General features: G+C 40.7%; 1 protein-coding gene across 1 annotated transcript in view; it reads left to right on the top strand.

Annotated features, from left to right (window-relative positions):
* The window catches only part of trim62.1 (tripartite motif containing 62, tandem duplicate 1), a 35353-nt gene extending 23079 nt beyond the window's left edge, over positions 1–12274 (top strand). Inside the window, exons 4-6 of the mRNA XM_006783223.2 lie at positions 1939–2195; positions 4848–4963; positions 9514–12274. Coding sequence (XP_006783286.2) covers positions 1939–2195; positions 4848–4963; positions 9514–10064 — 924 coding nt within the window. The 3' untranslated portion in view covers positions 10065–12274. The remainder of the gene's footprint in view (positions 1–1938; positions 2196–4847; positions 4964–9513) is intronic.
* The last annotated feature ends 3954 nt before the right edge of the window (positions 12275–16228 follow it).

Consider the following 16228-nt stretch of genomic DNA (forward strand, 5'->3'; position numbering starts at 1 on the left):
ACCTCAGTGTCCGAGACCTGCCAGAGCGAGTCTGGCCTGTCTATTTCATCGCTCTAACTGCTACGTGCAGGCCTTTTATCTGCCCCCACTTCTCTTTGGAAGTGAGCTGATTTCATTAGATTTACATCCATTTGCACAGAGTGCTCTGCCTGGAAGAGGGCTGCACTGTGACTATATCGATCTCTGATGCATTTAGGAAGCTGACAATGAAATGTCTCCTTGCATTGCTTATTTGTTTTGTTGAAAGAGAGGTTGCAACCGCAGTAGTGTAGCTGGCAGTGTTCACCTCGTGTGGGTGTAGTTTCCATTGCAGCAAAGAGAATCCATGCAGAGCAAAGTCATGAAATTTAACAGTTGTGCTGTTTAAGTCAAAATGAAGGCCAAGTTTAAGGATTGGTGTGGTCCAGTGCATGAGTACTGCATACACATGGATTAATGTAAGATCATTGTGTTACTGCATTTCTGCACACGTCAGTTGCATTAACATTAAACCTTTCTGCCATCTTAGTTTTGGTACCAACACAGAGGAACAATCCCTCCAGCAGGTCGGCCTTTACCTGTATGTGGCTCCAATTTTGATACCTTGGCTCACGTTTGCTGCGGAGGGTCTCCACGTGAAGGATCGACATTCTCATTCACATGCCCGCCGGGGATTCTCTTGATAATCACTTGCTCCCAGGAAAGGTATCCAGCCTGCTGTCTCCAAGGGCTGCAAAACAGCCATCACAGACATCGCAGCCTGCTGGGCCAAAACAGCAAACACGTCAGTGTGACTGATAGCTGGGCTGCTGCAGTCCTCCTCTTCACCATCAGTTTTCAACTCTTAACTAGGTAGGAGGGCTGTGTTGGAGCTCACTTTAATGCCACAGCACTCAGAGTCATGTTAACGGGTTCTCACAGGCAGACTAAGAATACCTGTCCCTCGCCTGTGAAAAGCCCCAGAGAGACATGCCTGCTGTTTAAAGAGGATTGATTGAATTTTCAAGCAAGCGTAATTTACAAAAAAAAAAGAGCCAGATGATAGTTCCAAAACCCAGCTCGTCCTGTAAAGATCAGAGGAAATTCTGACCAGGCAAAATATTCATCGAAGCCTCTTAGAGACGACTTTCATCTGAAATTCTTTTTTGGATCGCTCTGAGGTCATTAATTTTCTCTAATTCTGAATTGCTCTGTGATGGGCAGATGTTTGGATTTCTTTTCAGTCAGTGTGCAAACACAAGTTCAATTTTTTTCCATTAAAATGATGACTATTTGAAAAATAAAAGTTTTAATGAAATCATGCTCAGAAGTTTCAAACTGAAATCTCTCCCCTCGTCTCAGTGCAATTTCTGCTGGGTTTTACGTCACATCCCTTTGTTCTGCCTCTCTGACACTCCAGCTGCTAACACTCAGATGATTAATTCTCTTTGATGTCCATCTTCTCATTCTTCCTGTTAAGCTACATATCATTTTCTCCAGTTCTTCCAATCTGCCATTCTCTGTCAACTGCTCGGTTCACTCAATGACTGTCTGCAGTAGCCTCTCCACCGATCTCGCGGTCAGTCGACTTCCTCCACAAGATGTCCTTTGTGACCTCCTCCCAGTCATCTGTTGGGGTTATTTCTATTAGTGTGTGCTCTTGTTTCTCCTCATCACAGTAATATAAAACAGACCTGTTTGTTTCCTCCCTAGGAAGTTGTACACATGCTCTCAGAGAGCCACTTAAAATCAATACATGTACAAGCTAAATCAATGAATGGCTGTTAATGCAATATTAACACAATTTAGAGTACTGTGTAAGCCCTTGAATTATTGACCCATGTCTAATTAAGAGTTAGTGAGTGATTCAGTCACAACAGTCTAACTACAGTATGAAGTCTGCTTCACAATCCTGTAATGACATTTTCAAATAGCCCAGCCAAGCGGGGTTTAATTTTCCCACCGTCTTTTGCTTTTCAGTCCTCGGCCAAGAGTCTGCGGGCAACTATCGGTGACGCATTTGAGCGCCTTCATCGATTCCTGCGCGAGCGTCAGAAGAGCATGCTGGAGGAGCTGGAGATGGACACGGCCCGCAAACTGTCCGACATTGAGCATAAGATCCAGCGCTACAGTCAACAGCTGAGAGATGTCAAGGAGGGCATCCAGATATTGCAGGAGCGCCTGAATGAGACGGGGCGACACGACTTCCTGGAGGGTGTAGCAGTCACATCTGAGAGGTGCTTCTTTTTTTTTCTTTTCTTTTTTTCCTCTGTCTCGCACTCAAAATGTATTGTGCAGTAAGAAAATACGAGAGAGGATTCAGGTATATGGAAGTAGTATCTCAGAACATGCCAAATGTGTGTTCTGCTTGTGCTGACGTTCAGGAGAAAGTACAGATTTGAGTAACAGCAGTGGCTAATCCCAGAGCAGATGGAGCATTAGCGCTGCAATAAACCAGCTGTAATGTTTAATCTGGGAGTGGCGCTTGAGTATGATGTAATTGAACAGTTTAATATCTTTAAATTGTCTTGATAAGGTTGACTGTAGAGTTGTCAAAGCTTTAATTAACTCAAGGATGCCTTAAATTTAGAGTTTGGTACAAATGTGGTGTAAAATGAGAGCTGGGCAATACTTTTTTGTTTAGATTTTTGTGAGCTGGAAACAGTCCCGGGAACTCAAGAGGGCATGAAATGAAGCATTTGAAGCACTGAAAATCAAACATGGACACATATGAATGAAGGGACTGGCACAACTCCCTCAACCTTTTATTGGGTTCGTTTTGGAACAGGCTATGTCAAAATGTTGAGCAGCAATGTTGTTTGATGTGGGGGAATAAAAGGTTTTGTAATGAGTCTAAATGATGACAGTATATTATATAATCCTGATGTATTTTTAAAAAGGTAGAGGTAAGAGCTATTTTGGCACCAGTTTTGAAAATAAAAAAACATTACAAACATTATTAGGAGATGTATACAGTCATAAGAAAGCCAAGTTGGTCTTAATTTAGAGGTCACATCGTCAATTGTTAATGTGGACACAGAACATGAAGAAACAAAAATACTAACAAAAAGAGAAACGAAGAACAGAAATGATGTTGGTCTCCCCAGTAGGAGTATAACCATGAGGCTCATGGTGGCCTGGCACCTTACAAAGGTCTTTGTTTTTTTTTCTGTCATGTAGTTTTGTTACATGAGCTACATGTGGCTTCAATAAAGAACGTACTAGACCACCGACACATTACAACAGCAGAAGCTCAACCATGGAAAGCCATGTCATGAAGCTCCCAGCGCACAGTTTTTGTTCTCCTGTTAATGCCAGAGGAGGATTGGAGCTCTGCACTGTGCGCCTTTCCTCTGTAACTTTGTGGTCTGCCTTTTTGTGGCTGAGTTTTGCTGTATTTCCTAAAACCTTCCACTTTACAATAGCACCACTTACAGATGATCATGAAATATCTAGACATCTAGAAATTTCATGAACTGACTTGTTGCAACAGTAGCGATCTATTACAGTACTGCTGTGGAATTCAATGAGCTTGTTCGAGCAACCCATTTTTTCAGTGTTTCAGTGCTACGTGGTTAGGTTTATACACCTTTAACAACAGGAATGAAAACACCTGAACTGAAAGATTAAAAGGAGAGTCACGTAATACTTTTGTCCTAACATTTTGTCCTGTACTTTAGACTAAATCAGTGTAAGCGGGCAAACTGTCAGTCAGTCCGTCTTTATTATAGACTCAAATGGTCCAAACAAGAAAATCATCATTTTAATACAGAAAGGCAAACTGTATCAGTTTGTTCATACTTGCGTTAACAAGTTTATATTTGTTAGACCTACAATAATTTCATTATCAGAAACATTGAGCCTGTAAATAATTTATAAAGGAGATTTCTTAAGATACTTGCACTGATCCATCTCAGTCTCTTTTGTAATAATATCATGGTATCGTTTTGTGGTACTTGAAGTCTCCCTAAACACCCTTTCCTCTGGTTTGACTAAGTGTGAAGTGTGCAAAATTCAGAGGTGCACAATGGGCTCTATGTAAAGAAATTGTCACTTTGTCCATACATGTAGTTGAGTATGTAAAAGGCTGTTTGTTTGTGCACACATCACTTGGCATTCCCTATAAATATTTTCTTCAGACTAAAGTGCAAAAGTGTTCTTAAAATATAAGATGTGGTCATGGTTTTTAAAAAAGCCCCCATCTCCATTGATCTAGAGATGAATTGAAACATGCTGTTCTTGTAAATGCAGATCCAGCAGCACTTCTGTGACCCGTACCATCTCTCTGCAAGCTTACAGTCATTTTCTTTTATGCAGTCAGATGGCTTACAGTAGCTACTTGACCCAAATCAACTTGTGATCAGATAACAGAAGAAAAAAGTTTGCACTCTGAATTTCAAGATGAGTCACAGAAATATTTCTGTGGGATAAAGAAAGAGGAACTCGAGATCTTAGATGTCAAAAACACATGTAAAATCTTGTTTTGACACAGGAGGAAGAAGAATTAGCACATTGACATAGGTTGCCTTAAAAAAATAGCATTTGAACAGAAGAGCTCAAAAGCGTAGGAAAGTCCCAAGAAGATTTCACACTGTTAACCAACCCACTCGATTGCTTGCCTGATCTCTGAACTTCATGTGCTCTGAGTGATTCATGTAGAGGTTCGTATTGACTGTGTACTGTGATTATTATTATTTTTTTTATCCCTGTGCCTTGAGATTCATGAAGTAGTTTGTCAGTTGCTTAATGGCATATTTAAAACACACAAAGTAGATTTATTACTTGAGGGATCAATGTTGTGGTCTGAACACCACAGGCAGTGTTATTAAGGGCGGGGGGAAAGCAGCAAATTGGATTTGGACTGTTATTGATCTCTCTTTCTGACTCAGGATCAAGGGGAAGATTCATGAGACCAACCTAACGTATGAGGACTTCCCGACATCAAAGTACATGGGTCCTTTACAGTATACAATATGGAAATCACTCTTCCAGGACATTTCACCAGGTATGATGGGTGCCTTCAAATCCTTAGTCTTATGTCTTAATTTCAGTTTGAATGAGTCTGTTTTTATTGTCAATATGTGGGAATTTCCAGAAACAAAATGCCACTGTTTTCACTGTTTGAACACATTTTACTGTTTCGCTAACTCATTCAGGTTTATATATGTAAAAATGTGTAGAAATTATTTAAGTAGGCTGAAGGTACTTCAAATAACTTAACAGTTGTCGATCCTACCTTATGCTATATCTACACCAGGGAAATGCAACCTGACAAAAATGACTGCAACTGTGTGCAATGAACTTGGAAAAGGTTGACCTATTGCCTTTAAAAATTGTTGCTTGAAAGATGGGAACCAGGTCTGCAACCACTCACAGTTGCATCTTCAAAGCAACTTTGGTATCAAGGCAGCAAAAAATGTAATGTCTGTTATTGATTTGGGCCTATTATATTATATTATATTATATTATATTATATTATATTATATTATATTATATTATATTATATTATATTATATTATATTATGATGATTGTCTGTCAACAGAAATCACAACTCTGATTTTCAGCTGTGCTTTTTAAGTCTTCATTGTGTGAAGACGATCTGTGCAATTGCATCCCTGCAGATACTTGCAGTTAGTCACTGAATGCAAATACCAGACAACCAGAAATTATTTTCCTAGTTACAAGGATGTTGGCATCCTATTTTTAATCTAGTGTGATTGACCCAAAGGAGGTGGTCAGTTTAGGCCAGATGGTGAAGAAGAAGAGCTTTGCTAGCCAACCTGCTCGTTAGTCTCTGGACATGGGAAGATAGAAGCTGAACAATTAATGGCATAAGAATACCTATGACTCCTGCACTAAAAGCACTAAAAGCCTGAGGCAAACTGTGCTGTGTGTCCAAGGTGTTTCAAAACTGAGCCAATGCAGCGTAGCTTAGAATTATAACGAGATTGTACACAATAAGAGTGGGATTTTGTTTTTTTTGTATATTTTGACATTTGATGTACATTTCAATCTCAAGTATGATCTTAAATTGTATGTAACATAAAAAGATCTCAAAGTTTTAAATGAGCCTTGCTTATATGTAGATGTACCCAGACATGTCGTTTAGTAAATATACAGGTGTTAAAGGAGTGAATACTCACTTTTGTAAAATGTTGCTTGCTTTTAGTGCCACTCCCACATCCTACCACTAAATGAGTCTAGACAGTGGCTAGCTTAGCTTCTCAGATACAATGGAAGTAAACAGCTTGTCTTGCTTTGTGCATAACTGAAAAAAATCCATCTAGCAGCCCCTCTAAAGCTCTCATTTACATTGCATGTTTGTTAAATCAGTTTAAAAGCAGCACTTTGCTTTCTGTGTGGCTGTCTGTTCCTGTTTTAAAGCTTTTTTGGCCTGTTTGACTTTGTGCTAAGACTTTAAAACCACAAATTGCCGATTATACTTTATTTGTCCATATTAAAAAGGCAAGACTTTGCATGTTAATCAGAGAAATTAAAAGAGCTGGCTTCTGGCTTTGGTGGTGTTTGGACACAGCCATATTTACTCTTTTCACCCTGTTTCTAGCTTTTGTGTTTATATTTTACCCAAGGATATTAGAAAGGAATTAATCATCTCAACTAGCCTGGAAAGAAAACAAGTAACCACATCTTCTATAGAAGATGGAGCCTAGAATAGGTTGATAATCTAATTTTCTTCACAAATATAGAGTGTTGGAAGATCCAGCATTAATATTTCTGGGAAGCTTTTGAGCTTCTTTCTCGTCTGTAATCGAACCTGCAGGTTGGTAATGTCCTTCTGTGTTTGCGGTCCTGAGAGGAGCTCTACCATCTCTGCCCTACAGCCATCACTCACTCAGAGGAGATTATTTAAAATAATGTGCTGAGGATTTTTTTTTTTTTTTTTACTCCCTCAATCAATTCTCTCATTTCAGCCCGATGCTGGCTGAGTGGAGGCCGGGCACTTTCTTGGCCTCCCTTGACTGCCTGCCAAATGGAACAATTGGTTACAATCCATCACCAGCAGTTGCCAGAGATGCAACAAAGACATTCTTCCCATCATCCCTTGTTGTCACTGATGGGTTAGCAGAAATAACTACCAGACCCTGTGCCATTTTTCCCCCCCCCCCTTTCTCTTTTCCTATTTTTTTTTTTTCCCTCATGTTCAGCAGCGGGGAAATGGAGTCTCCTCATGTGTGTCTGCCTTCATGTTTCTTCATATGACACACAGAGGCACTCTGCTTATGAAATTTTAATGACTCGATTGTAACAAACACTGCAGATGTCATTGTGTGAAGAAGCTATTGTCCTGTCCGCTGGCAGGCTGCCAGACATTTCACCTCCATTTATCCCAGCTGATATAAATACGGGAGAACTGGAAAGTTGCCCTTCCCTCTCTTTCCTGAATTTGCTTCATATAAAAGAGGGCAAAGAGAACAAGATGTTATTGTTTGGCCTGAAGTGCTTCCCTTATAACTAAACGTTTGCAGACCCACCTCCTACAGACGAGCAGGGCTGTGAGCTGAAGCTGCTCCTCCCATCCCTTTAATTACTGCTTCTTCTCTTTACATGGTCACATCCTGTGCAGACTCATGAGAGCACTTCATTTTTGAAGTATATGATCTATACAAGAATGTAAAAACACATTATGAAGACTACATCACAGTGTACACACACTCACATGCACACGGGTCATGTTCCTGAAATAGGAGTTGAGCTGCAGTGGGGTGTGCCATATAATGACAACCCATTACTCGTCCTCTACCACAGGTCAGGAATCTGGTCACCTTCTCCAATTCTGGCAGCAATTATACATACATACTGTAATGTTGTTTGGGTTAAATGCTTGGTTTTCCCAAAAGATAACACAATGCCTCTTACTTTAACTCAGTAGTAGCTTGGAGTGCAGACATTTTAGGATTTATTTGTCCGTTTCGCTTGTCTGCTGTACGGCTATTGAAAGAGCCGACCTTTACCAGAGTCTGCTTTGAAAAAAAGAAATGTACAACAAGAAAGTTACGTTTCGTGGTTCAGGCACACTAAAGTGCCTCCTAGTGAAAATGGCTTCTAGCACTAGGAAAAATCTGGTTTCTCAGACTTGGTGATGGCATTCAGCCCTCCTTTGGTGACCAATCAAATGTAGCTGCATTAAAGACTTACAGTTATAAGGCAATTGGAGACAGGTTGCTTCCCATCATGTGACCTGTACAAACAGTCACACCCCAACTTGGACTCACTGCAGTCTCAGACAGATTGATGAAGGTTTGAAATTAATTGACATCTAATTTATAAATCCAGATAGATTGGAGGCAACATGTTAGCAATCTGAGTAAAACCACACTGATAAGTGCAACCTGTCTGTGACATGATTACTTAGAATTGACGTTTTGGCCCTATTCAGTCACAAACTGTTAGCAGACTGATTGCAACTCTTTGAAAGTGGTCTGTTAAGCATTCATATCAAAGGCAGCGAGATCCCAGGGTCACTGCACATGGTCACAAAAGTTTTCTTTAGTGGGACATTATTGGTCAAACATCGGCATGACCAGCTTTGTTGAATTAACATTGATTAACATCTGAGCAAACAAAATGATTTTGGTTGTCAGCCACATTCACAGCTGCTGCATCTCTAACTAACTGGTTCATTAAATTTTAATTCCACAGCTTGATGAGTGTGGATTGATAATGTTTATGAAACTGGTATCTCTGGGCTTTCACTCAGATGTCAGAAGGAGTCCACAAAAATTAAGCCCCCAAATCATTTTTAGAAACTAACTTATAAGTAACTCAATAATAATGATAAAAATAATGATGATGATGATGATGATAATGTAAACACTAGAGGTTCAATTCGCCAATTAAAGGCAAACAGAGAAATTGTGATTTATCCCAGATTGGCTGGTTGTCATTGTTACCATGGACAACATATGGCCACGTTGTTGCAGTATCAGTTACCCTCCAAAATCATGCCCCTAATTATAATATCTGCTGTCACCATCTTGTGCCTTTAAAAACAGCAGCAACCACAGATCCTGAAGACAGTTCTTCATAACTCTGCCTGGAGGTTTGAGCTTGTTGTCATGCAGCAGAATAAATTTGGGACTGATCAGAAGCCTCCCTGATGGATAAGAAGGATCTTAAGTTTAAAGCTTTTTCAAAACTTTTTGCAAAGTACTGCAAATCAGAATCAGAGAATAAAGCCGAAACTTTTGTTCCAACTTTCAGTTTGTGATCAAAATGATGAAATCGATGGTAACTTTTCTGTTTCATCACCCTGACCCCACCTCTCCTACAAAGTGACCAGCAGTCTTCGAGTTTTCACTCACTGCCTCAGCACAAAACTGTTCCCGCAGCGGCAGCATGATGGAGCAAACGGACTTGCTGAGAATAACACTGCTGTCCTTGCGTTTCTGTCTGGCTAAGCTGAGTCATAACATGTTAATGTGTTTGTTTTATTTTTTTTTTACTTTTTGTTTTATTTTTCATTGTTCAGTCTCTTTTCAGGGTTAAATCTAAAACTAAATTAAATGCTCGCTCTTGTTCATTTCTTTCTTCAGTGCCAGCAGCTTTGACCCTCGACCCCATCACAGCCCACCAAAGACTGATTCTCTCAGACGACTGCACCATCGTGGCCTACGGGAATCTCCATCCACAGCCTCTGCAGGACTCCCCTCGGCGCTTTGATGTCGAGGTGTCCGTTCTGGGTGCAGAGGGCTTTTCGTCTGGCGTTCATTACTGGGAGGTGATGGTGTCAGAGAAGACGCAGTGGATGATCGGCGTGGCCAGCGAGACAGTCAGTCGCAAAGGCAGCATCCAGATCCAGCCGAGCCGCGGCTTCTACTGCATCGTTATGCACGACGGGAACCAGTACAGCGCCTGCACTGAGCCCTGGACCCGTCTCAATGTCAAGAGCAAGCTGGAGAAGGTGGGGGTGTTCCTGGACTACCCCAAAGGCCTCCTCATCTTCTACAACGCAGACGACATGTCTTGGCTCTACACCTACCGAGAGAAATTCCCCCCCAAGGTCTTCCCCTATTTCAGCCCTGGCCAGAGTCACGCTAATGGCAAGAATGTGCAGCCACTGCGAATCAACACTGTACGCCTTTAAGAGCTGCTCGCCTCTGTGATCGCAGTTGTCCTGACAGATGAATCTGTCATTGATGAATTCACGTGTTTCAAAAGATGTTTAAGAAATCACTTTCAAAATGTTAAATAGGGTGTTTGAAATACTTATTTCCTTCAGTTCGGTGTTGGAATTGTGCTCGATGTTGCTCTTAAAACTAAAAACTTCATTTTTTTTCCTTCTTCTTCTTCTTCTTCTCTTTTTGACTTGAAGTGACTGTACAGGTACAACCTGCTGTTGAGCCTCATTCTGCATCTTTCATGAAAAAGATGGCATTAAATGGAGACAGTGGGGACCCCTGGGCTTATTTTGAGGTCTGTGGCAGCAGAAGTTATCCTCAGTTTTAAAGTAACTGTCTAAGGCCCGCCTTGCACACTCCCATGGGGCTCTGCTCTCTGTATCAAGCTTCAGGCTTTTCAGACTTGACGTCCCTTTCTCTTTCCCTCCCTCTCCCTGTCCAAACAAGTGGACAGTGGATACCGGTCACTTGTCTTCTCTGCGCTGTACAGTTGGCTTAGCTTTGTCTGTGGAATGTGATTGACAGCACTTGGCGCCTATTTTGGCTTTTGGTTGGACAGCGATCTGCTCGTCAAGTCTGTTGGCACTTTTTTTTTAAACTTGTCTCTGAGACCATGGTAGTTCCTTCTACATCCATGTGTCTGTACAGGTTTTATCATTGTGTAGAAAGCTTCAGTTCTGTGTGCACCAGCACCTAAATGAATGATTATAGAAGTCCATAGGCCGCTGAGGTGATGAGGTTGTGCAGACATATGCTGCTCATTGGTGGAAATGAATACGTGTGTGTGTGTGTGTGTGTGTGTATAAAGTATCAGTAGTTTAAAAAAACAAATCTCATCATGCTGGATCATGTTTAAGTTACACAGCGCCTGACGTTTGATAATTTGTCTTGATGTCAAAAACATTTGTAAATCATACTGAACTGAGCAGAGACAAATGCATAAATTCTCAGATGTGAAAATCTGACCATTATAGATCAGTTCTGAGACCAATTGTTCGTTTTGTTATTCTAAATCCTATCATTTGTGTAAACTGTACATTTTAGGAACTTTTAATTATCAAATAAAAGGTGATGGATGGATGAATGCGAGCAGTAATACGATATTTCCTGTGACTTGCATTCCCAAAGCTGCTGCCGCCGCCGTCGCTGTGATTAGAATCACTGAGAAGTCCTCAGAGGCTCACTTGTGTTTTTGACACGTGCCTCAAGTGCTCTTGTTTATCATTAGTTAAACACAAGTCGAGCAGAATCTGCTCTAAGAGGCTCTTGTCCCTCGGCCAGTTCCGGCACACTGAGAGACGCGTGAGGCGCTCGGAGGGGATGTTCACGGGTGTGTTTGTGCAGTCTGCTGCAGCTATAATTTTAAATCCAGCTTTGGTTGTGGTTGATAAACACCCATCTGGCCATCCAGGCATACCCACGGAGCGGCCAAAATGTTTATTGCAAAATACCCTGCTATCAAGCAGAGCTTAATAGATTTTTCTTCTACGGGAAATCTACAAATGAACAAAAAAAAAGGATCAGTTTGACCTTCCATTGCCTCTGTACACATTTGCATTTGTATGTGTGTCCTCTTGTTTTGTCCATGTAAAAGAAAAATCGGGGCAGTGCCCCTGTTTTTGTAGGATGTGATTGCAGTATGTGCAGTATGACGCAAACTAGGGTCAAATTTTGTGACTCTGCAGATGATTCTGTGCGCTTGTCTTAGCTTGCACAGATCTGCAGGGGCCTGCGAGTTATTCACCAGTTATCTGATGTGGCTGAGTAACACCTGAAACACCTCAAATACCCAACAAAAATGCCCCCAGATAACACGGTGGGTTATTTTTCTCTCTTTGATCTGTTATTAGGGAAAACATCATTGGAGTAACCCCCCAGGTTAAAACAAAACTTGACCCCAGTTTGTTGCAGACCCTTGTGCTGTCTGCTTCATTAAGACTTTATATTAAATATTAAGAAGGAGATTATTGTGAGGTGATGTTACTGGTGACGGTGATGCGAATGGTTAAAATGACGATAGTATCTATGACACTTTTAATGATAATTATGATGATTGTGTCTTTTGATGAGGGGCCCCCTTGCGCACCCATCATTGTGTGAATATATTCTAGTGAGCTTTTGCCACTGGAGGTTTGTGGGAAATGTTTTAATGTACAATAAATGACTGTGAAAAATCCCACTGTCTCATTAACTTTGTTTTGATGGTGCATCAGCAGTGACTCCACAGAGCAGTCCAGTTCATTTTTCTCATAATACCAATTTGGAAAACTGAAGCCTGCTCATCTGCACACCTCAGTGTGCCACAGAACAGTGTTTAATAGAGAACTTACATAGCAACTGCAGTTCAAGAAATCAGTGGATCAGAGAATTGATCCCCAGCTTCTCCAGTCCGCAAAACATAGTGTCCTTGGAAAAGATGCTCTAAGAAGCTGCTGTAAATACTTCTTAAGAAGCGAAGGAGTGGGTGAATGTATGTTGTAGTTTAAAGCACATTAAATGACCAGTAAGTCTAAAAAAGCAATACATAAATGGACTCTATTTATCTTTTCAGTGCCAGCATGTCATCACGCATGACTAGTTTTCATTTTGGAGGAGAGGTCATCAATCTTAAATCTACTTCTTAACTTTATTATTTATTCTTTTCTTTCCTTTTTCCCCCTTCTCACATTTTCTAGAAAAATAGAGCACAGCTTTATCCCAGGGTGTAAAATCAAAACATTTAGTCATCACCTAAAACCCAGCCTTAGTGCTCTTTTTGTGCAGCACCACCTGGCGTTTAACTTCACCTTTTATTTGTGCTGTTTCCTTTGGACATTGAAGGGTAGCGGTCATCTATTCCTCCATCTGTGACGATCTGTCACATTTTTGTTAAACCATCATCATAATGAGCACCATGCGGCAGCTGAAACCAAAACCCCTAAAATGAAACATCTGGTAGGCAGATGAGTCCTGCTTTAAATGTCTGAGCTTGTCAATACCTGCTCCAGATCAGAGAGAGTTTTCATGCCACACATTTTATTGGGCTGTGCCAAACTCGCAGCTCTGCTAAGGTATCCAGCAGGGATGTGGGAGGCTGTGCACTCTTTTTCATTACTGTTCCCTATTTTGGCTGAGACTGAGGCTCGGGCGTGTGACATGATGAATAAAAAAAGATGTCTGCTGGAGTTCAGTGTTCCCTCACTGCGGGTGAGCCACCGTTTTCAATGCATCCTGTGCATCTGCCATCTGTGATGCATCTGAATGAAGCTCAGTGAAACTGCAAAGAAGAAACTGTCGTGCGGCCCCTTTATTTAATTTTTTAAATCTTGACAAAAACGATTAACGTCTGAGTCACGTTCTGTGTTAAAAACGCCAGGAAGAAAAAAAAAATGTTATTTGTGTTTCTGACTTTGTGCCTTAGTTCTTTCTTCTTTCACACTCAAAAGCAATTGAGCGTTGTTTCATGAACAAACAGTGCAGTTTGAAGCAGTGCCATTGATTCAGAGCAGACCCTCAGGACAAGAGGCTTCATATTCTCAGCTTTGACTGCATGCTTTTCTCAGCTCGCTCCTGTGATTAAAGACATTTTTATCTGAGGAGAAGGTGTCCAACCCGTAATAGACATTTTTCCCAGAGGGGAAAGTGTCCATTAAAAAGTCACTGAGCTCTCCTTTGAGAGACGCGTATCTGATTCCAGTCTGATGTGGCCCTCCTGAGGCGGGAGTGTAGGGTTTTTAATCTTCTAAGTGATGGGGAAAGCAGAAATGGAGGCTCACTTTTGTCATCATTTTTTTCCCCTCCTGCTGAAGAACAAGAGCTTCAGCCGTAATGCTGATGGCATGAACAGATCCATCATCCATGTTATTATGCAGTTTATGTTCAAGGATTATGCACTGTATTAGATTAAATGGGACTTGAGGATCATGACTGTGCCACCGGATTTTACACCATCTCACTGCTGAAGGGATTAGTCCGACATCTATTTTGTTAATTGATTGAACACTGAGGTCATTTATCAAGCCAGAATGCCAAACATTGTCTGCTTCCTGTTTCTCCCATGTGTGGACTTCTTTTTCTCTCGTATAGGGGTGTGATTTTCCATTAGTTATGCATTTTTGGACACAATTCTCCATTACTGGCTTCTCTTCGATGGCTCAATGTTGAATTGATACAAAGTTGTGAATAATTAGCCTCTATTATATCTTAAAGACCTCATAGTACATTATTATTCTAACAGAGCACTTCGCTCTCAGACTGCTCGCTTACTTTTGATTCCTTGAATTTCTAAAAGTAAAAGGCGGGATCCAGCTCCCAGTTTGGATTCAAGAGATAAGACACCTCTGCTTTTAAGAGTAGGCTTAAAACCTTCCTTATAGAGCTGGATCAGATGGCTGTCCCTCCCTGAGCCTGCTTTTGGGGATATTTTCCTGTTAAAAGGGAGTTTTTCCTTCCCACCATGACCAAGTGCTTGCTCATAGGGGGTTGTTTAATTGTAGGGGTTTTCTTCAGTACCATGAGCCATCTGTTGTTGTCATTTGGAGCTTCATAAAGGAACAGATGAACTTTAGATAGAGTTTTGTATCCCCCTTTTGGTTGATAAACACACTCCAGGGCTCATTAAAGAAATGAAAAAATCTTGCCTTCATCCTGTCTCAGAAATTAAGAACAGAAAAGAAAAAAAGTTATGTGTAGGTGAAGCAGAGGATTAATCATCTAGCTGGGAGAAGATAAATCACTTGTGGGTGTCTTGTTAAGGCAATAAAATGTTACGCCATTAGGAAGAAAATTATCTCAAATCTTGTATAAAAATACAGTCTGTTGTTCTTTCCTCCCTCCTCACAGATCACAGTTCCAGCACTGAATAGTAAGAACTTCAGAAATGAGGAAATTTGAAGCAACTTTTCCCTTAAAATGTCATCATCTACTTATATAAAATAAAAAAATCCTCCCTCTCGCTTTCACACACATTCACACACTCTCCACTGCACTCCTCAAACTTTAGTCCACAGCAGACACACAGAGAAATTGACCTTCTTGTATAATCTTGCATGAGTCAGTGTATTTGTCAGCACAAGTCTCTGCACCGTAAAAGAAGCAGTACGAAGGTGTTTAGCTCAATCAGAGAGGAGACAGCCTAATTCACCTTCATCCTGTTTCCTGAGTCCCCCTCATGCCTCTCCTGTTACATGCTGAAGCACTGAACACAGAGGCGTCCAGGCTTGTTGTTGTAGCAGAGTGCCCTCTGGTGTTGGCACGTTTCCCTAAGTTTTGGCTGCTACATCATGTCAGTATTTTGTTTTTTTATCTGAATTGTTCATCATTAAAAGAACAACACAGACATTTTTATGCAAATAGTTGAAGTAAAAACCTGAAGCAGTAGTAAAAGGGGAAAAAAATCGTTTCCATGTCTCCTCTAGAGAAGTCAGAAGATAAAGCAGAAGATAAACTATAGTTTGGTCCCTAAGTTTTTGGATAGTGACACAGATTTTTTTTTTGTTTGTTTGTTTGTTTGTTTTTAATTTTGTCTATGCACACCACCGCAGTGGATTTTAAATCAAAGAATTAGTATGTGAAGCACAGGCTTCCAGCTTTAATTCAAGGTATTTGACAAAAGTAAAGCATTAATTGTTCAGGAACTGTAGTCTTTTTTTAATTGTATTTTTTATAAATAGTCCCCCATTTTCTCAAAATGTTCAGAATTAATTGAACAAACTAGCAGAATTTTAATTGTTTTTATTACATGGATGAAAATCCTTTGCAGTTAATGATGTTCTGATGAAGGTGCTGCTTGTTTGTGAGTCTCTCTGCCTCCAGTTTTGCATTTATTGAAAAAACCTACACTGCTGGATTGTGATCTGACTTGGCCATTCAAGAATATGCCCAACTTCTTTACTTTTCTTTAGCAGTATGCTTTGGGTCATTATTCATTAGCACTGCAAAGCACTCGGCATTAGCCTGAATCTGTAGACTTCAGATGTAATGTTGTGACTGCTGCTATACATCATCATCATCATCAAATAAACGCTAGTAGCCTGGTTCCCTGCAGCCATGCATGCCGATGCCACAACGCTATGTCGATCATGTTTGACAGATCTCTGGCTTCAGATGAGCCGTTTCCCTCCTCCATCTATTTCTTTTCTCATCATTCTGG

The sequence above is a fragment of the Neolamprologus brichardi genome, chromosome 5, assembly GCF_056152115.1.
Source record: "Neolamprologus brichardi isolate AB-2024 chromosome 5, ASM5615211v1, whole genome shotgun sequence".
Taxonomy (NCBI): domain Eukaryota; kingdom Metazoa; phylum Chordata; class Actinopteri; order Cichliformes; family Cichlidae; genus Neolamprologus; species Neolamprologus brichardi.